Genomic DNA, 21,539 nt, shown 5'->3' with positions numbered 1-21,539 from the left:
GGAAAATGACAAAGACTTGACAAACTCGGAACACTTGAGAGACTTGCGGCTAATATACGTACGCCAGAATGAACGTCTATCGAATTTTATTCATTCGGTTTTTTCACTATACGATCGTACCTTCGTACAAAATTGTCAACAGACTGTATATAAAATAATCGATTGCAAAAAAAGGATGCATACATAATTTCCATTTAAGGTCGGTTTATATTTCATTATATAAGACTAGAGAATCACTTCGAAGTTGAGATTCAAACCAAGTCAGCTCCAGCAGATAGATTACCACTTGGCAAGTTCACCAGTGTAGTTCAAGAAAAGCCCGTTGTCCTTTTCTGCCAATCCGTCCACAATCTTCAAGATAGCAGCCGAACTTTCTTCAGCAGTGATGGCCGAAGATGCAAGAGCAGCGCCAGCCTCAGGGGCAGACTCGGTGAGCTTCTTGGCACCGTAAGAACCCATATCACTCGTGACAAGACCGGGACTAAGGGCGATGGTAACGAACCCTTCTGGCTTTAATTCAAAACTCAATTCCTTAACCGAGTAGTTGAGAGCTGCCTTCGACTGGCCATAGGCACTAACAGAAACAGGGATGAAATCGGTAATCGAACCGACAAGCGTCGAAATGAACACAACCTTTTTGGTTTCTCTCTTTTGCAAGTACTTGTACAACTTCTGGAAAACCAAGACGGGGCCCAATGAGTTCACAAGATAGTGGTCAATCCAAACTTGTCTAGGTGCGTCCACTACTTTATAGTAAGCATCTGAAATTCCGGCATTGAGGATAGCAACGTCGATACCGTCCGTGACTGCAGCAAGCTGAGCGTCCAAGGCTTCAATTGACTTGACGTCTGCAACATCAAGGGTGACAATCTTGACATTTTTGTTGGAATCAGCCAACTTTTGCAATTCAGTAGCCTTGGCGACATCACGAGCAGTAGCAATGACCTTGTGGCCAGCATCAGCAGCCTGCTTGACAAGTTCAAAACCAATTCCACGGTTACCACCGGTAACAAAGTAAGTTAAAGAAGACATTTATAAGTAGACGATTAATGAGACAGTTATAACTGGGAAATGTTAAAGTCGTTAATAATTAGGAAAAGAAAGTTCTTGACAGATTATTTATGCATCTTTTATATTCATTTATATTCCATTTCTTCAACAGATCACCCAACTACAAGAGAAATACAACGAGTTGCACAGCCGATTCCTCATTGAGTCTTGGTACTAACAACTCATGGTGGTTTGAGCAACTTGTATGATTAATAATTTACTAAAAGACTAATCTGGTTTAACACCGGTTGAGGCTGACAAATGAGAGGAAATAAACCAATTGTAATCTCTGCAGCTCAACCAGGGATGCAGGTACTGCAGATTATGCAGCTCTGAATTGATGGTGAATCACCGATTCAGCTCATTTGTATAAACAATTGTACTTGTCATGCATATAAGACCCGCTTCCTTTTCCACTGTATTTCCGTTTTCTGAACGCGCCGTTGGTGTAGAACCAGTATGTGTTTGACTTCCTACATATAAAAAATTTCCAGGATCCAGTACAATATTCAACTGAATCCTTCTTAGCTGGCAATATCCACAGTGTCTTTCAATGCCGACCGTTTTGATCACGACAGGTGCCACGGTGACATTCAGATCTCTCTTGGATTACGTGGTGTCACCTGAATTTATCGAAAATCTCTCCAAGTTCAAGGTGTCAAGACTCAAGCTCCAGTACGGAAATGAAATAAATCCTACGACAAATGAACATGTGAGCCGAGATTACTTTGAAAGGTTGGTTAAACAAAGTGAAATCGTTCTGAAGTTTCAGTTGGATATAAGTACGGATAGAAAAAGCGATACAGATGGATCAATTACCTATTCATCAACTAAATACGACTTTGTGTTGGAAGCGTTTCCATTTTCGATGGATATCGATAGCCACATCAGGCTGGCCGATGTGGTGATCTCTCATGCTGGAACAGGTTCTATTATAGATGCTTTGAAATTGCACAAGAAGCTTGTTGTCATAGTGAACGATGCACTTATGGACAATCACCAGGCCGAAATAGCCAACGAGTTTGCGAAATTGAACTACTGTGTCAGCCACAATGTCAACGAACTTTTTGGAACAGAAAAGCTCATCAATTCAGTACGTCTGCTATTGGACGGATCTATCCAATTGACTGAATTTCCAGCTAATAAGAAGGAGATCGTCGAGTCCATCATTGCTGAAGAATTACAGAAGGCAGTTTAGAGTATAGACGAGCTATATTCGTGCTTTCTTCTCGAGAAATCCAAATTGATTATAATGCTTTGAAGGAGAGTATACTCATACACATCAGATTCCTGTGTTGAGGTACCACTCCAACCAGCTGATCCTATTCTTTGCTAACTCGTTAGTACAAGTTCTCCAGAAATTTCATTAGCTAGGAAGATTATGCAGTACCTTTATAGATGTAGTTAATTTCATATTCTTTAAATTGATTATTGAAATCTTTCTTTCCATTCTTCAAGGAGCAATGTCTTCCATATCCAGAGACGTCACATTAATAGTTCAATCCACGAGTTTGTCTGATTTCCAGAAAATCAAGCAGTTGAAGTCAGTAGTCACAATAAGCAATGTGGCGGAACTTGCTTTGCCTATATCTGAAATCGATGATTCATACAATGTGATACTCTATCTCATACGAATTGAATTGATTATAGCTCACAGTGAAGATTATCTGAAACTACCAGATTTGTTTAGAGAATTGCTGCTCGTCCCTTACTTGAAGAATATCAATTCATCCTCTGTATCTCCTCAGAACTTCAAAGAAACATATATCAAGACCACCTACAACGACAACCTCACCGATTACCAGTATCTCATTCAGAATCCAAATAACCGCAAGTTGTTGGACTTAATAAACAAGAAAATGTTGTTGGTGTCAAATTTGCCTTCCACAGATGAAACTTATCATGACCTTAACAGGCTCATTAATCTCAAAATCTTGGAGCTCTTTATAATTTCGTCATACGACTTCAGAAAGAAAAATATCTTAAAGCACTTACAGGAAGACATGAAGCTTGATACAGACGAGTCTTCACCCGTCACCGAACTAGTAGACCTCTTAGCTTCTGGAAGAGTGATTCCATTCGATCTTTGGCAAAAAGCGTTGTCGTCAGACTTTGGTAACAATTACTATTTTCTAATACGCAGATGTATGAACACAAGCCAGTTGATAGTAAATTGGTTAGAGAATAATATCGTTTTGCTATCGAAGTACTACATTTCGATTAAAATATCGAAAGTATATCAGTTGTTCCATATATCGTCTGACATAGAAGTTGAACAGGTGATACTCGATATGGTTGTTCACAAGAAGCTTCCTACTAACTCGAAAATCGACCAAATAGAGGGTATATTGGTATTTGGACAAGAGGAGGGAGCAGAGACAAGTTCGACGACCCATTCAGAAAACTACAGTATAAACAACTTGAACGAACACATCTCAGACGTGAGTCATATCATTAACGAAATAGGCTTAAGATTGCATAGCTAGTATATATACTCTAACAGATATATGATCACAAAGTATCCCTAATCGAATCTGCTGTATTCAGTAAAGAATTGTCTGAAGATCTTTTCCTTACCGACTTCAGAGATTTCCTTGACATCTTCAGCATCCAACTTGAATTCAGTGAGTTCCAAGAAAGCCTTGATACGGTCCTCCTTAGAAGAAGTGGTAACAGGCAAGACCCCAGTATCCAAGACCCATCTCAAGATGATTTGTGCCTCGGTCTTGTTGTACTTCTTGGCCAACTTCTCAAGTACTGGATCCAAAGGACCACCCTTACCCTTGGTGATAGGAGCAGAGGGACCATAAGCTTCGATCAAGATACCGTTCTTCTTAGCGAACTCAACCACGCCTGGGGTTTGGTTCTGCAAGTAAGCACTGTATTCGATCTGGTTAACAACCGGTTTGTGTTTTGGGTTCGAGTTCAAAATCTTCTGCAAGTCCTCAACGGCGAAGTTGGAGACACCGATGTTCTTGACAAGGCCCTCGTCTTGCAATTTCTCCAAGTAGTTCCATGCTTCAACGACGTCGTAGCCGTGCGATTCCTTGGAGATGTATGGAGTGTGGAGCAAGTACAAGTCGACATACTCCAACTGGAATTCGGCCAAGGACTGCTTCAAAGCATCGTAAGGGTTTGGAGAAGTCAGCTTGGGCAAAGTGCTGGGACCAGAAAAGAACTTGTCGGTGAGGAAGAGGTCCTCTCTCTTGATACCGGACTTCTTGATTGCAAGTCCGATTTCTCTTGAGGTCTTGTAAATCTGAGCACCGTCGATGTGGGTGAAACCCAATTTGATAGCCTGGACCAAAGTGTCAACCAAAGTGGTGTCGATATCACCTAAGGCGGACTTGAACCATTTGGTACCAGTCCCGTAGCCCACAGCTGGGATGGTGTTTCCGTTGGATAACTTGAAAAATTTACCTTGTAAGGACATTGTGGGGTGGAAAGTTGGAGTTTGCGCGAGAAAATTGTTCAATTGCTTTACAATTAGAAGAACTAGACTTCAGCGATACTTCAACCAGAGAAAGAAGCAGATCTCGACTGTATTTATACAAAAGAGCCATTATTACAAATCACTGGGGTGTGCCCATTCGAGAGGCTCAGGGTCGAGTGGTTCTGCACAAAGAAGTGTGGAGACCTTTCAGTCTCCAGTTTGCCATAGTAGGCAGGTGTCACATAGTAGATGCCATAGTAGAGGCAAGTCAGGAGAAGGATGGACTGCTCAAGGAATGTGGATACAGGGGGTTGGAAATGTTGCTGTACTATGGCGTAGAACAGATATGTGGTTCAGTGCCATAGTCAGATAAGCAGTGTAGCAGCCATAATGTGGAGTAGAACCGTAGAGACGAATTGCTCCTAACACGAAAAGTCATTCGCAAATGTGGAAAGTCAAAACGACGACAAAAGGAATGTGTGCAATTCGACTTCTTCTGGTAGACCCAGAGAATTCGGGCCATATATCCATTCAGGGCGAGATGCGCTGAACAATTGGGATGCAACTTAGTTGAAGTATTTTTTGAGCTTAAAGGCGCTTCTATGTAGACGAGAAGAAGAGCTATAAGGAACAACTTTCTTCCTTGTAGAGCTCATAGATCCATCAGTATTATCCTTAGTCTTTTACTCAGCAATGCTTACACCTGAACTGTATCGATCACCTCGTTTCAAAGCAATTATCTTATTTGTCCCTGATAGTCGCTTCTACTGCTTGCTCAGCTCAAGCAGCTCAAGTTTCAGATTTTGCAATCTTCGGCCGGAAAAACTCAAAATATATATAAAGTATGTGGACGCCAGCACCAAACAAACACCATCACCACAACCAGAGAACCAGACTCCATATAATACATATTAAATAGGCATCACACGCCATTAACTCGTTACCCTCTATGAAATGTCCGTAGCCTTTCTTTATCGTGGATACAATTACTGTATTCATCCAAATCTTTATCGTACTGATAAATCGGCGCGGAAAATAATATTCAGTACTATTTATTGTTATCGTCTAAGGCATCGCGATTGGCAGATTATTTCGACTGAAAAATCTGAAAAATCTGCTTTGTCGATTGGAATTAGTCTGACTTCAGTTTTTGCCGAGTTTCTTGCTATAATTTGCAATTGCTTTGACTTGTGTTTCGTCTGCTGGTTATTTGAATTGCTGCTGCTTGCGACTTCGATCCAGATAAGAGTCTCGTTTTGTGTCCCAGATCCTCGTGGTAGATCCAACTTCTATTTTTCGATTACAATTTAGTTTCCAATTGCAATTGAATTGCCCGGCATTGTATCCGAAGTGTGGACCACATCATGAGTTCCTTAACAAGCAGAGAAGCCACTCCGCTTTTGGCTCCCATCAATAGTGCATTCAGTGATATCGATGAACTGGAAATCGTTGCGTATATAGACCAAAGAAGAGTGTCGATTGCGTCTGCCGGCCCAGACAGAATCCCACCTTCATTTTTGACCTCCAAAAGTCCTATCCCTCATGAAAGAGATCGGTTGACCCATTCCATTTCTCGTAACTCTTTGTATGTGCCCGATATTTCTGATATCATATCAAATTCCGATATCGCCCCAGAGCCAGAGACGGATCTTGCGACAGAAGTCAAGGTTTTGCTCTACTATTCGGTGCCATTGGTCGTCACCTTCTTATTGCAATATTCCTTGACAGTAGCATCGGTGTTCTCCGTTGGCAGATTAGGGTCAACAGAATTGGCTGCAGTCAGTTTGAGTTCGATGACCGCTAACATCTCTGGTTACGCCATAATCCAAGGTGTATCAACATGTCTTGATACTCTTTGCGCTCAATCGTTTGGAAGAAAAGATTATAATACAGTTGGATTACACTTCATGAGATGTAATTACATGTTACTCCTTTTATTTGTGCCAATCTTTTTTTTGTGGGTCTTTGGAGCAGAACCCGTCTTACATTCCATTATAGGAAAGGAAGAAGCCAAGTTATGTCAATTGGCTGCAAGATACTTGAGAATATTGAGTTTTGGAATGCCCGGTTTCATCTTGTTTGAGAACGGAAAGCATTTCTTGCAAAGTCAAGGGATTTTTCATGCTTCTACATATGTATTGGTAATCTGTGCTCCTTTGAACGCTTTGTTGAATTACTTGTTGGTCTGGGATAAGACTGTTGGAATTGGTTTCGCCGGAGCTCCATTGTCCGTAGTTATCACCAATTGGCTCATGTGCGTGCTTCTTTTTGCTTACATTTTCTATGTCAAGGGCTACCAATGCTGGCCAAAGCAACAATTACTGGATTCGGTATACTTTACTAGCTGGACGAAGATGATCAACCTTTCGGTTCCTGGTGTGTTGATGGTAGAAGCCGAGTGGTTAGCTTTTGAAATTATCACTTTCACCGCCTCCAAGTTTGGCACTGAAGTATTGGCTGCTCAATCTATTGTCAGCACCACTTGTGTATTGATGTATCAAATACCGTTTGCCATTTCTATTGCCGCTTCTACAAGGATTGCATGGTACATTGGAGCAGCATCTATTAAGTCTGCAAAGATTGCAACCTCAGCTACAATTAGAACTTCTTTGAGTTTGGGTATTGTAAATTGTTGCATCATCTATGTATTTAGAGAGTTTTTTGCATCCTTATACACCAACGACAAGAAAGTCATTAAGTTGGCATCGGAAGTTTTGATCATTGGTGCTGTTTATCAGATTAATGATTTTCTTTCATGTGCAACAGGAGGTGTTCTAAGAGGGCAGGGCCGCCAAAAAATTGGCGGAATCTTGAATCTCATCAGTTACTATCTAATTGCCTTGCCAGTTGCATTCTTATGTGCATTTTATTTTAAGTTGGGATTATTGGGACTTTGGATCGGTATGATTATCGCCTTGTTTTTCATTTCGGTATCCCAGTATTACTTCGTTGCTACCAGCAACTGGGAAGCGGTTATTAATGAGTGTATCAATGAAGGAATTATGGAAGAGGGAAACATTACTATTGATGCACATTCGACCATTCCTAGCATGAGCAGTTCAACATACGTCTAATGAGTGCCTGAAAGATGCAATCTAGAATTATGATCGGTTGTATTATCAATTCAGGGAATGCAATATTATTATATTGAGTGTAAGGCTCGCTGAAGCGTCAAACTCAGCTGATGGGTTATCTACTACCATTGTTTTCAAACAAAGTCAATGTATATTACAGGTTCACAAAAAGGACATTCATGATTATACCAAGATTAATAACCTGCATTTTCACAATTTACATAGACAATGGGACTAGTTATCTTCCTTGGCGTCTTGTTTCGAAGTTTCAATATACAACATTCACTAACTCTATTACAATGTTAGCCAGATGGCCAACATTCAGTATCAAGTTAATGCAGATGATGTTCTGTTGCGATGCTCTGTTGGTTCTGCTATCAACAGAGTATATATCTACAACCAATTTTGAAGAAGGGAGGGTATGCGTCAATGATTTGATGCACAGGGGCATCCACAATCAGCGAAGTTATCGTGATGATGGATATTTAGTCAATGAGACTGGTACAATGAGCATTAGTTCAACATTCTGTATGTGTTCCAACGTGTTACGACGTTTCGGTTATAGAGAGGTTTCAGGAAATCTTGCAATACTGAACAGCTGCAAAATGTACTACATTTTCAGAAGTCAAAAAATCGGCAATGTTTCAGACGAGCATTCTTCAATCGTAAAAGCACCAAGCACGAAATGCAACCAATCGCCTCAGCTTTTGAACGCGAGACCCTAAATCTTGAAGAATAAACATGCATTGCCAATATGCATAGAAACCCGCTTTAAGAATGGAAGATAGCATCATGTAAGGCGGTTCACCAATTCACGCAGCTACTAGTACCTGTCAAGTTGCTAGGAAACGAAGGTAGGTAGTAGCCTACAGAAGAATGCCATAGTTGATTGTTCAATCTAGATAGGTGGATACGAGCGGAGGTGTCTAATTCTGTCACTTGGATTGTGCCTGGAGTTCCAACTGGCGAATGCGCTCGTTGGCTGCGTCCAAATCCTGCTTGTATTTTGCGATGGTCTTGTCCTTATCTTCCATAGCATCTAGCTCCCGTAGGATATTTACGCAAATTAATTTGATATTCTCTTCCTTCGTAGACGACTTGATCAACCGCACTTTCTCCTTGATGAAGAATCCCGATTTGGAGGTGTTTACGTCTGGCGCGGAAGACCTGACACCATTTCCAGCATTCTTGAGCTGCCTGTATTTGCCGATAAGCTTGTAATAACCCTTGTAAAAGATTTGCGAGTTGTTCAACTCTTTGATGTAAGCTTCCTTCAAGGCTTGGTACTTACGGAGGATACTGCTTGGTATGTTGTCGATTTCTTGGTCGTTATTGTTGATGTCGATCAACTCGTTCAAATTCAGTAAGAACTGATTCTGCTGCTTGACCTTTAGGATGACCGAATCCAACTGGATTCCGTCTGTTTTAGTACGCTTGCGGGAGCTCCGAAGTTCTTCATTTATTTCTTGCTCGAGCTTGGCTATCTGCTCTGTAGTGTCACTCTTTTCTATGAAGTTTTCCAGGTAGTCCGCTGACGGAACTCTGTCAGATAACGGTTCATATGTTCTAGAAACATGGTCTCCATAAGTGCCAGCACCTTTATGGGCCCCGTTACTAACTTGGGCTTCCTGCGTCCGCGTAGATTTCGGGAACTTACCAGGATAGTTCGTCGGAAGCGAATGGTTGGTGGGAAGGTCCCAATCACGTATGCTTTCTGTAGATCTGGTTAAATTTCGCAGAATGCGCTGGAAGTCTCGAGTCAATTCTTCTTCCGAGTCAAGCTCGTCGTCCGAATAATCGAGCACGTAATTACTGTTGCTTCGTGACTCAGTGTTGAAACGGGACGCCGAAAGTCTGTTTCTTTCTGATGCTATCGTATGAATAGTGTTGTTGTAATCTATCGTTGGTTCATTTGTCAAGGGTGTCGTCAGATCCTCATTCGAGCCAAATAAGTACTTGAACATGGCATATACTACACATAACCGTGTCCTAAAACCGTGTCTCAAAAATGCTATTCTTGTGGGACTTGAATTACAAAAGAGCAGCAGCCATATACCTTTACAGAGACTTCTGTTGTATCTAAGTTTTGTCTATAACGCGAGTCGAGAAAGGTGCAGGTCCAGTATTTTGATCTGGTGCTCTGCGTCGCTCAAAGATTTTGGTGCATAAACTGAATGGCTCTGAAAAATTTGAGAAGCCATCGCTGTCAATCGGTAAGGGCTAGAAACACAATCACCAAGAACGAGATGATGCATGTCGAGACGATGCTCATTGCTGTTCTGTAATTCTAAGAGCATATGCTTACAGTGCAAAAAAGATAATATACGACTAGAGGCTTCCTTAACTAAAAAATACCGTTGTAACGGTTAATCCGGCCCGACAATACTGTAGCGTGGGTCAACAAGCCAGCGAAAAGTTTGAAGTCAAGCCCTCAGACAATGGAGCCGTCCCCATGAAGTTTTTCAAATTACAGACGTTATTGTGGGAATTGTACGGCAAAAGTTAAATTGCCAGTTTATTATCATCACAGAATAGACGATAGAAGCGTGCCTCGTCGTTATTCAAAGATCAACACCCTGTAATTCTATTGTCGGAGAACAGCCCTTGAATACAATTGAAGCCAAATAAAGTCAATCATTTGTTACGTGCTGCACTTCCTATAAACAGTATTTATATTTATCCATTTCCAGGGTAAAGCATTCACAATTGTACGATATGGTTGGGCTTTTTGACGTCGGCCCCATTATTATTTAGGCGTGAAAAAAATCTCTAAAAAGCCCCCGGTTTATTTTTGTTCATTGTGAAGTGATCGGCTCCAGAGACGATACTAGCCAATCTTCTCGTGTACCTCTTGTAACCGTAGCCGTAGACGTCAGGGGAGAAATCCTGCACCATTGTCTGTCTGCATGCCTCTTAACCTAAAAACGGCTCGGTCCCAAAAAGAGAGGTCCGCGCTTCGTCTACTGCAAGTTCCCCTAAATCAGCCAATGCTGGCAGACGACAGAAAGAGCTTGTATTGACTTTAATTATCTTGTGCTCCAAACGGTTCACGGCAAGTCGTAACTAGACTGGTCTCCTAGAGTCTGGCTATACCGACATGTCTTGTTACGGTGATGTTTGTTTGTTTTTGCTAACCTCTTGACGTGAAGAGACTATACTCCGCCTCAATAATCGGAACTTTCCATCGGAACCACCTCAAACCCATGCGCAAAACACCCAATATTCACATTTACATTCCTTTTGCAGTCATTCTTTGTTGTAATTCCTTGGGATAATGGAAATGGCAAGATCAGAACAACCCTGCTTGCTTGAGGCTCTGTACGACTTGGTTGCGTACGGCTGTCCAGTAATCCTCCAGCAAGCATCGCAAGTACTATTAAGCATTCTCAATCTCCGTATAATGGTACCCATAATTAGGTTTAGCTAGACCCTTCGAGGGCCATGACAAATATCACACTAGTGGCCAGGGAATATTCATTTCTTCATAGACGACGACTTTGACGTATTAATTACACAACAAAAGGTTAATTGTGAAACAATAGCCATGTTTGAAATTTCATTTTATTATAGTTTTGGAGTGTTGTAACGATTGCAAAAAGTTAGAGATTAGAGTAGACGAAAACAGGCTCGGATGAAACGACAAACTGCTAAACCTTAATGGAGAACTCACAAAAGAGACCAAATATGATGCTTTCTGGAACAATGGCATCTTTGTCCTGGATATTGCATAGAAATGGACCTAGATCTTCAACTGTCTCGATCGTCTGCAAATGCTCCATGGCTATACGGTTTCATAGCTCCATTAGTCCTGCTCATTTCGCAGCATTCTCAATACACACCTCTTTAACCGGAATTTTAGACGATATGAGAATGTATGCTATGGGACAGAAGAATGAACATTGGTCGGATCGGAATTTCTGTCTTGATTGCAATTGGACAAGGTGGAAAAAGTCAAGCCCCAAGGTAGCGCGCACCAACGAATATTGTCCAGCGTGGCTTGAGATTATAGTCGTCATTGCCTCGAAGACACGTAACACGTCGAAGATGGTTTAATCTTGACTAATTCTCCAAAACTTCTTCCAGATCAAGAACTAGCCAGCAGTGGTTTCAATACTCAAAAATATCGTCGTGAAACATTTTTAGTCCCAGAATTCCTCCAGCATTGGGAGCATGAGGTTCGTCGCCCCAAGCAGGCGACCTCCAAGTTTAGGCAGACGTGCGCACAGTCTGCATACGACGTGCGTTTGAGGCTAAACTCTAACAGATATTATTTTTTTGAAGCATATTTTGGCAATTCTTATTTTTTTTTGTCTGTGTAGCGTGAAGAAATGGAATCGTCATATATAAACTTGTGATAGTTCCCCTTAACGAAATACCTACCTCCTACTTCTTCTTATCATACATGCTTTTCTGCTCATACTCTTCCAAAGAGTCACCTCATCCATCTGGCATCAACTAGTAAGTTCTCTTGCTCCTTCACTACCACTTGTCTCCAGTCATTGCCTGTTTGGGAAGTTGTTGCACCCATTCCAGAGTTCGATAATACCTGTTCTTTTCTTCACCCCTCATCCTTCATCAGTTTTGATAGCTGTCTTTTTTTCATTTTTTGTTTGTCTCTGGTTAGTCTAACAACACAGAGAGCTCCAGCATACTAAGCAACCATCGTAGGAATGCTCAGCCACCAGGAATCGCATCCGAATCCTAACAATTCCTTTTCCACCCACCCTCTAACCCCAACCTCATTCAAATCTACTCCCTCACACAAGCAGTTCTTCGATGAAGTGAAAAGTCCACAGTTCACCCAGAAGGACTACTCTTCGCATTTGTACGAAGCCGAGTTGGCCGTGCACCAACAGTCGTTCGAAGAATATGAAGATGACATCTTCAAGCTGATGGTCCAATTGACCAACTCAAATAGACCCGATCTAGACTTGTACAAGCAGCAGCCATATCTCACTTTCGCCATACGGTCTAAGTTGATTGACTTCTTGCTCAAGATGTCGGTAAGATTGAAGATTCTTCCCTTTGTCTTTTTCCGTGCCGTAAGAATCTTCGATAGATACTGCTCCAAGCGGATTGTTCTTCTTGACCAGGCGCAGTTGATCATCACCACCTGTCTTTGGATCGCTTCCAAGGTTCAGGGAGGCAACAATCACTTTGTCAACTTGAATAACTTGGAAAAGATCACTTGCATTAAGACCATCAACGACTTGGGGTATGGTTCGGGAGGAAAGTACTTGGGTCCCACTGAGAGATTTAGATTGCCAAAGTTACACGAATTAGTCAAGTTGTGTGGTGCCAAGTGCAAATACGACCAGGGCATGTTCAAGCAGATGGAAATCCACATCTTGTCATCGTTGGACTGGTCGTTGAACGACCCTGGTATCGAAGAGTTCATCACCACCAGTAGGGAGTTCTGCATCATGTCTGCCTACAGTGCTGATAACGAGATGTTCAAAGTCAAAGAATTTCTCTGCTACTTGTCCTTGTACGCTCCCGAGTTGATAGATATCAACATCATCGAGTTATCGCAGGTGATGTTGGCTTTGATCAACGAGGCTCTCGGCTTCTACCCTGGAGATAGACTCTTCCAGAAGGTAATAGGCGAAGAAGCTATCCACACTGAAATCGAGCCTCATCGCTACAGGGCCATCAAAACCAACTTGATTAAGGCCGTAATGGGAGCGACAGACTACTCGCTTAGGTTGTTCAATTCTAGAGGTCCACAGTTCTTCTACAACCAGATTAATGCTCTCTACAAACAGCCTACGTCCAACCCATACAAGAACGAAAGCACTTCTTTCTCGTGTGGTCAATCATCTCCAGCAAAGAGAATCAAGCCCGACAACTCGCCCGTTACACCTACGAGTCCTATGGACGGAATTCTGATGCTGATGATGGCCATGCTCAAGAAATTTAACAATCATAGCCATACCAACATTAACAATTCTCCGATGCTTTCACCTCAGCCTCGGAGCAAATTGCCTATGCTTCCTCATCAAGTCAGCACACCTACCAGAACTACCAATGTTCACATTCCACCACCTCACCAGTTGGGCAATATGAACTACACCCTCAGTACATCCCCAATGTCGCAGTCTTCTGGAAAGACTGGCAGCTTGTACCGGGCTTCGACCTACAGTTCGCCCAATACTGGCGGCATTCCTGGATTGAAGATCAAGTTATACAAATTGCCAATTGCTGGCAGAGGTCTACACCACGCCAACGGATCTCAAGTTAGTATTGGATCCTCCACCAGCTCGAAAGAAGCTCGTGAAGATACTGGCGCCGATCTCTTTGAGTTTGACTACATCCGTAAGAGTGGAGTGGGAACCCCCTTGAGCGAGAACGACTCACCATTGTTCAATATCGCTAAACCGTCCTCTGCATTCTAATAAGGTTGATGCGCATTTCATTTGGTTTTCGCGGCCAGGATATCAAAAAAAAATTTTGTACACTATATGCATACGACATAATAACCTACCAAGAGCACGCATGATAACTACATTTCTAGACACATAGACAGAACCCATTATTTGCTACAATTAGGTGAGATCATTTTCAATCACTTGTTCAATTGCATGAAACAACTCACTATCATAACAAAATAAAAATAGGAATAGTATTGTCCGAAAGTCCTACATGTTACTTCACTTCTGTCATCATCTGCAATATTTGCTTTTCTTCTGCGTTTATTATTTTATTACCGCCGCTATTTTATTTTTGCCCTAGACTTGCTGATAATAATAAACTTAATATTAGCTTCATCTTCATCGTTGACTCCCAATCATACTGTCCCATTCTACGACATCTGCCACTTATAAATACTTCATATTCTCATTCTTGCATTTTTTAACGAATACATACTACCCATATTATAAGCACCGTAGACCTCGCAACACACGAGGTGTAATTGGTAGTAAACAGTCGCAGGCTGTTGTAGGCTGTTGTAGGCTGAACCTCCAATTCCTCTCCTACCACGTACACCGCCACGGACATCTACGAGTGAGACTCTGCTTCTCCCCTGCACCGGCGCATCCAGAACATTACCCAATCCAGGAATCAGCCTCACCTTTCGGGCTAAGAACACAAAAAGGAGAACCCTGAATCGCAAATCCACTTCAAGACTATGCCCACCTACGCCCAATCCGGCAGACAGGTTGCAAAATTACTTCGAGGTCCCACCTCGAGTCTCTGAGTTAAACCTCACAGATGATATGACAACAACCTTTCGTAATAGCCCGCCTGCGGCTTAGATTGCTGGCCACCACCACCGACCAGACCAGTGGCTAATTCGCCTGGTCACCTGACTATAGCCCATGACGTAACCGAGGCAGAAAATGGATCTAAGTGGACAGATCTAAATCGAGATCACGTGAGTAAGCACGTGATATATTTGTATTGACTTTTGAAACACTTTGGACAATGGGAGCGACAATAGAAAACACGCTCACGTGAACGATTCTAAAAAAAACTGCAGATTCGTGCGCGCAACAGAAAAACAGGCAGAGCTGCTCTTTACTGATTTTCGTGTTTGTATCTTGTCTTTTTAGAGCTTCCTCCTGGAAATATAACTCTATCTAATTTGTACCCGTACCATCTGTTTCTGCCTATAGACTCCACGAGGAACCCTCCAAGCATTTCTCCTTCCTTTCGCTGACAAAAATCGGTTAACAGCGTATCTTTTCCAATCTCATCCTTCTGAGACCACCACAAATCCATAACCCTGTTGAGCGAACAGTGGACAATTACACTCGCTCAAATTTTATATCAAGACAACTAGTCTAGCAGAGAAGACTGGTCAGCCATATTTTCCGAACTCTTAGTGTTTCTACAATTTTGCAGTGAAGAAATCATCGTCATCTGTTTGATCAAAGATATATTTCATTTCACACATTCACATAACACAATGCACTTTTCCACATCGTTCGTCTGGGCTGTTTCTGCATTGACAGCCTTCGTAGCCGCGGACCCCAACATGGCCGAATTGGTAGGCACCTGGACATCCAAGTCCAATACTGTTTTCACTGGACCTGGCTTTTATGACCCAGAAGATGAATTGTTGATTGAACCTGATTTGCCAGGTATTTCATACTCTTTCACTGAAGATGGCCACTACGAAGAAGCTTTGTACAGAGTCGTTGGTAACGCCAGACAGCACGAGTGTCCCATCGCTTCTGTCACCTATCAACACGGTACGTACGAGTTATTGTCAAATGGCTCGCTTGTGTTAACACCAATTGCTGTTGACGGAAGACAATTGTTGAGTGACCCATGTGCCACCGGCAACAACCAATCTACCTACACCAGGTATGTCCAGCCAACCTGGTTCAAAACCTACCAAGTTTTTGTTGATTCGTACCACGGCAGATACACTCTTCAGATCTACCAGTTTGACGGATCCATGATGCAACCATTGTATTTGGCTTATAAACCTCCTCTCATGTTGCCAACTTATGCCTTGAACCCTACAGATGCTGCCTCTAAGACCAAGTCGTCCTTGCGTAGAAGGGTCAAGAGGTCGTTGGAGAACCAGTATAGAACCAATGCTGTCAAGGACATTGCTGGCGAGAACTTTGAGAAGTACTGGTGGATCTCTGTGGCTTGTTTGGGCGCAGCATCATCGTATTTGTTCTTGAAGTAGTTGTTTTAATGAATGTACAATAGAGAAATGGATGTGAAATAGAGTAGAAATGTAAACTAGAAATCGTAGAGTAACTTGAGCAGATCTACACGAGAACTACAGAACTCTAAATGAGAGTGATGGCAAGAGTTGAGAACACAAAGATTTAGTGTTCCTGTTTAGAAAATAAAAGAATATACACAATGTATACAAAAGCTCTAACACCCCTATCCTCTTGTTAATTCTTCCAGAAGTTTGGGCTACTCATTTATAGGATGCTTCAGAATAACTAAGCATCAGAAATCTTGTTAAGCCGTGTATAGCAGAAATCATTCTCCTGCACACACAGCCCTTTTCTCAGTCACCCAGCAGACGAAAGGAGTCTCAGATATCGAAGGCAAGATCAGTTCTTTCTAAGCAACATCTTTTGGAGTTTATCCCTTGAGTATCTCATCTGAGCTCAAAGAGTTATCAATCAGAAGAAGAAAATCTTCATTTGAGGTCTCAGCCACAAAAAAAATCGTTTCAATCTTCCAGAAAATTTCAATTAATTCTCATTCTTATCATTTCTCCATTTCTCACAAAGTAAATCTCATATCTTACAATGTCTTGGTTTGGCAGTTCCTCTGATTCTACCATAGAATTGGACAACAAGATCCAAGAAGCAACTTCTGAGTCGATTCCTAATGGAGAATTGGATTTGCCATTAGCTTTGGAGGTGACTGATTTGATTAGAAGTAAACTGTTGCCTCCTATCCAGTGTATGCGATCGTTGAAGAAGCGGTTGGGTATGACATATTCCAACCCGAATTTGTTATCTTCAACACTCAAGTTGGTCGACTTGTGTATTAAGAACTGTGGTTCTCATTTTTTGAATGAAATTGCATCCAAGGAGTTCATGGACTATCTTGTAGACTTCATATTTAAGGTACACTACGACACCAAGAACTACCAGGTGCGCAATCTGGAAGCCAAGATGAACGTGGGTGAGCTCATATTGTCGCTCATCAAGGAATGGTCCATTTTATTTTCGAATCTGTCAGATTTAAGCTACGTCACAAGATGTTTCGAGCGTTTGGAAAGTGAAGCGTACAACTTTCCAGACTTTGCTGAGACGTCTGCTTTGAACAGTAAGTTCGTAGACACAGAAGTTCCCCCTGATTGGGTTGATGATGATAAGTGTATGATCTGCTACGATAAATTCTCGATGATCAACAGAAAACATCATTGTCGTGCCTGTGGCGGAGTTTTCTGTCAGACTCATTCAAGTAACTTCATTCCGTTAGTTTCTTTGGGCATTCTGAAGCCTGTCAGAGCCTGTGATAACTGTCTTGCCAAACAGAAACTGAAGAACAAGCCATCACAACATAATTCATCATCTCATTCAAGAGGTACATCGCGTGTTCAAGAAGATGATGAAGATGAAATGTTGCGAAAGGCAATAGAATTGAGTTTGCAAGACACTCAAATTCCTGTTTCCGCTCCAGTTGCACGAGATGCTCCAACAAATTCCAGTCAAACAAAGACCATAACCGACGAAGACGACGATGAAGACTTGAAGGCTGCCATAGCTGCCAGTATGAAGGATTACCAGGATCAGGAGAGATTGAGAGAGGAACAGCAGAAGCAATGGCAACAAGAACAAGAGGAAAAACATCACCAAGAAGAGCAATCAGATTTCTACAACTACAGCATTCCCAAGCCCAGCAATGTCTATAACCAACAACACGAGTATAGCCAACAACTTCCTTATGTGCAGCTGGTAACCCCAGAGGCTCATATGGAGGCACACAAGAAGCAGGTAGCTAGTTTGACCGAGGAAGAAGAAGCAGATATCAACAAGTTCATTACGTTAATGTACCAAGTGAAGAACGACCAGAACATTCTGTATGCTCGTCTCCACGATGAGAAGTTGACTGATTTGCACACCAAAGTTTGTCCATTGAGAAGTAAAGTAACCAAGAATTTGATCTATACTGTAGAAAGACAGAAGGCCTTTACAGAATTAAACAACAAGATCGCAGCTATCACGAGATTGTATGAAGAACACCTTGATTCCAAGTTAAAGCAAACATATGGCTACCAGCAATCAGTACCACCTGTTCAACTTCCTGAGATCAACGATTATATGCGTGGACCTCAGCTGAACTACGAGCAGTCTATCCCAGCTCAAGGAACTGGATATCAACAACAGGCTGGTTATGTTCATCCTGAGACTACAGGCTATCCATCTTATCCTGGGGGCCAGCAGCCAATTCCTCAACAGCCTATTGCTCAGCAACCTAGTGGATCTCGGCCCTCTGGTTATCAAGACCCCTATGGTTATGGTTCGAAACCAGTTTCAGGTCAACCCACTGGGCATAGTCAGAACGCCCCTGTTCAACATTCACCTGTAAACCAAACTTCTACTCCATACTACTATGCAAACTACCCTCAAACTGAACAATATCCTCAAGCACAACAGGCACAGAAAGCTCCGGAACAGAAACACGAACAACAGCAGACTTCAGTACCAACCTTTGCTTATCCACCTCAAGAGCTGTACCCTCCTGAAGGGGAAGATGACGAGGAGCAATCAAATTTTGAACTTCCTCCTTTACCTAACCAGGCTCAGAATGATTTTCTGTATCCACCAACTCAATCTTATGATTCCCCATCAGAACCCATGTATCCTAATGACCTGACAGACCAGCAGTATAATGTGTATCCACCAAATGGGGCAGGATCTGAAGAGTCGAAGGATGAATACAGTTCTGGTGGTGCTGTTGCGCCAGTTTCTGACAACTATACTGGACAAGTAGAATTACAACCAGTTCAACCAACCAGAGAGCATGTTCTTAGAACAAGATCATCGGAATTGCCCCCACATGCTGTAGAACAAGCAAGTGCCAGATTCCCACCTATTGATACTGTAGAAGAAGAATACCAAAACAGTAACAATAGTAGTGTTCCTTACCCAGATGTTTCTTTCCCTATAGCACCTACACAGAACTTGCAACCACAGCAAGAACCACCAAAGAAGTTTGTGCCCGAGCCTGAACCTTTGATAGATATATAGTTGTATAAGAATGCAGTGATTAGATAATTGAGAAGTTGTAGAAGGTAATTTTAGAATATTGAAGATTTATAGAACTTCTGTAAATGGCAGAATTTGTAGTTTGTGCTATTAAAATAAAGTCGTCTTGGTTAAGAATACAGAACCTACCAATCTTTAAATTGTAATTATACCATTCTTGCATGTTATGCACACTCTAAATGCAACCTGGTTTTCTGAATAGTTAATATTTTTCAGACATTTTTTTTCATGCAGAGCCAATACCGTTTAATTTAGAATTTTTCAGATGGAGTTTTAATCAGATTTTTCTTCTCTATTCCTCATTCTTTCATAGATCTTCAACTTTTAGTTGCCCTAGTTGTTATATTCTTAATAGTCTTTTGGACCTGAATAAACTCCTTCCCCTTTGAGAACCACCCCTTTTTTCCACGAGAGCTGCCGCTTGAAGTCTTATTACAAGAGATTACTCAACCCTGTGAGTAATTTGACGTGAAAAAGTAAATACATCCTCCCTCGCCCTGTTCTGTAGTTCCCCACAGAAAGAGAGAGTCGATTGTTAGTGAAAATTTGAAAGAAGCAAATACGATCCACGAAACCATCCAAGGTATGACCCCTTCGATTGAAGTCTTCCAAGATGAACCAATTTTCGAATCCTCCCTCAAAAGTGATTCAACTATTGAAAGTGTTCGCAAGTTGTCTGTTTCAGTCAATAAGGCTGCTGTTTTGAGAGCCTCTGTTGTTGCGGAAATCTCCTCCTCCTCCTCCTCCTCCAAAGACCAATTGGCCAGGGAGTTGATTAACAGAGCCTTGGTCAATCACATTTCTGGTATTGACCACGAGGAATGTGAAGCAGGTGACGAAGACTCGTTTTTTGTCTGTGATTTGGGTGAAGTCTACCGTTCTTTTGGTGTCTGGCAGCAAAAGTTGCCCCAGGTCCAGCCTCACTATGCCGTAAAGTGCAACACCAATTTGGAGGTGATCAAGTTGTTGGCTTCTTTGGGAGTCAACTTCGATTGTGCTTCTAAGAACGAGATCGATACGATCTTGAACTTGGGGATCAGCCCAGACAGAATTGTCTATGCTAATCCTTGCAAGACTAATTCCTTTATTAGACATGCTTCCAAGGCAAATGTCAACTTGACTACAGTTGACAATGCCCAGGAATTGCACAAGTTGAAAAAATTTCACCCAGATTGTGGGATTTTGATCAGACTCGCCACGGATGATGAAACGGCTCAATGTCGTTTGTCAACGAAGTTCGGTTGCACCTTAAGTGCTGCTATTAACGAGCTTTTACCATTGGCAAAGGAGTTAGGTTTGAACGTTAGAGGAGTCGCATTCCATGTTGGTTCTGGTGCCAAGGACTTCGACTCTATCTACAAAGCCATTAGGGATTCGCGTGATGTTTTTAACAGGGCCATCACGGAATATGGTTTCGAAATGTCCATCTTGGATATCGGTGGTGGATTTGAGTTGGAGACGTTTGATGAATCGTCTTCTATGGTTTGTTCTTCGTTGAACAAGTTCTTCCCAGCAGATTTTGTCTCCCAAAACGGAATCAAGTTTATTGCTGAGCCAGGAAGATTCATGGTATCCAACGCTTTCACCTTAGCAGCCCATATCATTGCCCGTAGAGATTTGGATTTAAAAGCTACTTTTGTATCTGAAGAGGACAAGCAAGTTTCTGCCATGGTTTACATCAACGACGGTGTTTACGGTAACATGAACTGCATCTTGTTTGACCACCAGAACCCACAGGCACATGTGTTGCAGCACAAGAACAAGTTTTTCTATCATCAAGACGAAGAGAGTGATGATCAGAAATTAATCGACGATGATGCTAAGGGTGAGCATCACTTTTCGATTTGGGGACCAACTTGTGACGGGTTAGACTGTGTTGCTAGCAAGTGCACCTTGTCTCACGACGTAGAAGTCGGTGACTGGTTGTACTTTCCAAACCTAGGAGCCTACACCTCAGCTGCTACCACTGCCTTCAACGGGTTGGGTGGTAACTCACACATTATCTACGTTTGTTCTGAGGATCTCTGATCCGAAAGTCATATATGCCATATATATTGCAGAAATGCAAGAATGTAGTTTATAATTGTAGCCTATCATGAAGGGTGCAAAAGTAATATTGAACTAGAGTAGCAGAGAGTTGGTTATATGTCACGTGATATAAAGATCTTGGAAGGTGTCTAACGATTTTGTGTAGTTAAGCTGACCTCGGCAATTGAAGCGCTCCTCGCCGAAGTTGATCTAGACCATTCACCGAGACAACTAGCACGACCCACCTTTCCATGG

At 42.1% G+C, this 21,539-nt stretch overlaps 10 protein-coding genes across 10 annotated transcripts; 7 read left to right on the top strand and 3 right to left on the bottom strand. All coding sequences in view use genetic code 12, as the record gives it.

Moving 5' to 3' along the window:
• Positions 1–279: 279 nt before the first annotated feature.
• YKH1.2 (Predicted short chain-type dehydrogenase) lies at positions 280–1,032 on the bottom strand (the record flags this gene model as incomplete). Its single annotated transcript, XM_001385407.1, has 1 exon — positions 280–1,032. The coding sequence occupies one exon, from the start codon at positions 1,030–1,032 to the stop codon at positions 280–282; it is 753 nt and encodes a 250-aa protein (XP_001385444.1).
• A 571-nt stretch (positions 1,033–1,603) lies between these two features.
• ALG13 (syntenic homolog of ALG13_YEAST UDP-N-acetylglucosamine transferase subunit ALG13 (Asparagine linked glycosylation protein 13)) lies at positions 1,604–2,248 on the top strand (the record flags this gene model as incomplete). Its single annotated transcript, XM_001385751.1, has 1 exon — positions 1,604–2,248. One exon carries the CDS (start codon positions 1,604–1,606, stop codon positions 2,246–2,248), a length of 645 nt encoding a protein of 214 aa, XP_001385788.2.
• A 265-nt stretch (positions 2,249–2,513) lies between these two features.
• On the top strand, positions 2,514–3,419 carry PICST_61958 (predicted protein; the record flags this gene model as incomplete). The annotated part of the gene is made up of 1 exon (XM_001385750.1): positions 2,514–3,419. A coding segment is annotated over one exon (906 nt), but the record flags the coding sequence as incomplete, so codon positions are not given.
• Positions 3,420–3,574: 155 nt separating this feature from the next.
• Positions 3,575–4,483, bottom strand: AKR4 (aldose reductase; the record flags this gene model as incomplete). The annotated part of the gene is made up of 1 exon (XM_001385406.1): positions 3,575–4,483. The coding sequence occupies one exon, from the start codon at positions 4,481–4,483 to the stop codon at positions 3,575–3,577; it is 909 nt and encodes a 302-aa protein (XP_001385443.2).
• Positions 4,484–5,847: 1,364 nt separating this feature from the next.
• Positions 5,848–7,557, top strand: PICST_32724 (ethionine resistance protein; the record flags this gene model as incomplete). The annotated part of the gene is made up of 1 exon (XM_001385749.1): positions 5,848–7,557. The coding sequence occupies one exon, from the start codon at positions 5,848–5,850 to the stop codon at positions 7,555–7,557; it is 1,710 nt and encodes a 569-aa protein (XP_001385786.2).
• A 935-nt stretch (positions 7,558–8,492) lies between these two features.
• PICST_32723 (predicted protein) lies at positions 8,493–9,521 on the bottom strand (the record flags this gene model as incomplete). The annotated part of the gene is made up of 1 exon (XM_001385405.1): positions 8,493–9,521. The coding sequence occupies one exon, from the start codon at positions 9,519–9,521 to the stop codon at positions 8,493–8,495; it is 1,029 nt and encodes a 342-aa protein (XP_001385442.2).
• A 2,829-nt stretch (positions 9,522–12,350) lies between these two features.
• Positions 12,351–13,316, top strand: PICST_19145 (G1/S-specific cyclin CLN1; the record flags this gene model as incomplete). Its single annotated transcript, XM_001385748.1, has 1 exon — positions 12,351–13,316. A coding segment is annotated over one exon (966 nt), but the record flags the coding sequence as incomplete, so codon positions are not given.
• Positions 13,317–15,535: 2,219 nt separating this feature from the next.
• On the top strand, positions 15,536–16,201 carry PICST_36620 (suppressor of tor2; the record flags this gene model as incomplete). Its single annotated transcript, XM_001385747.1, has 1 exon — positions 15,536–16,201. The coding sequence occupies one exon, from the start codon at positions 15,536–15,538 to the stop codon at positions 16,199–16,201; it is 666 nt and encodes a 221-aa protein (XP_001385784.1).
• A 583-nt stretch (positions 16,202–16,784) lies between these two features.
• VPS27 (vacuolar protein sorting-associated protein hydrophilic protein) lies at positions 16,785–19,238 on the top strand (the record flags this gene model as incomplete). Its single annotated transcript, XM_001385746.1, has 5 exons — positions 16,785–17,891; positions 17,913–17,942; positions 17,982–18,483; positions 18,637–18,939; positions 18,982–19,238. 5 exons carry the CDS (start codon positions 16,785–16,787, stop codon positions 19,236–19,238), a joined length of 2,199 nt encoding a protein of 732 aa, XP_001385783.2.
• Positions 19,239–19,841: 603 nt separating this feature from the next.
• Positions 19,842–21,316, top strand: SPE1 (ornithine decarboxylase; the record flags this gene model as incomplete). The annotated part of the gene is made up of 2 exons (XM_001385745.1): positions 19,842–19,899; positions 19,966–21,316. The coding sequence occupies 2 exons, from the start codon at positions 19,842–19,844 to the stop codon at positions 21,282–21,284; spliced, it is 1,377 nt and encodes a 458-aa protein (XP_001385782.1).
• Positions 21,317–21,539: the final 223 nt, after the last annotated feature.

Source organism: Scheffersomyces stipitis, chromosome 6, assembly GCF_000209165.1.
Source record: "Scheffersomyces stipitis CBS 6054 chromosome 6, complete sequence".
Lineage (NCBI taxonomy): Eukaryota > Fungi > Ascomycota > Pichiomycetes > Serinales > Debaryomycetaceae > Scheffersomyces > Scheffersomyces stipitis.
Note: the sequence above shows the minus strand (reverse complement) of the source record. Positions and strands in the feature narration are given on the sequence as shown.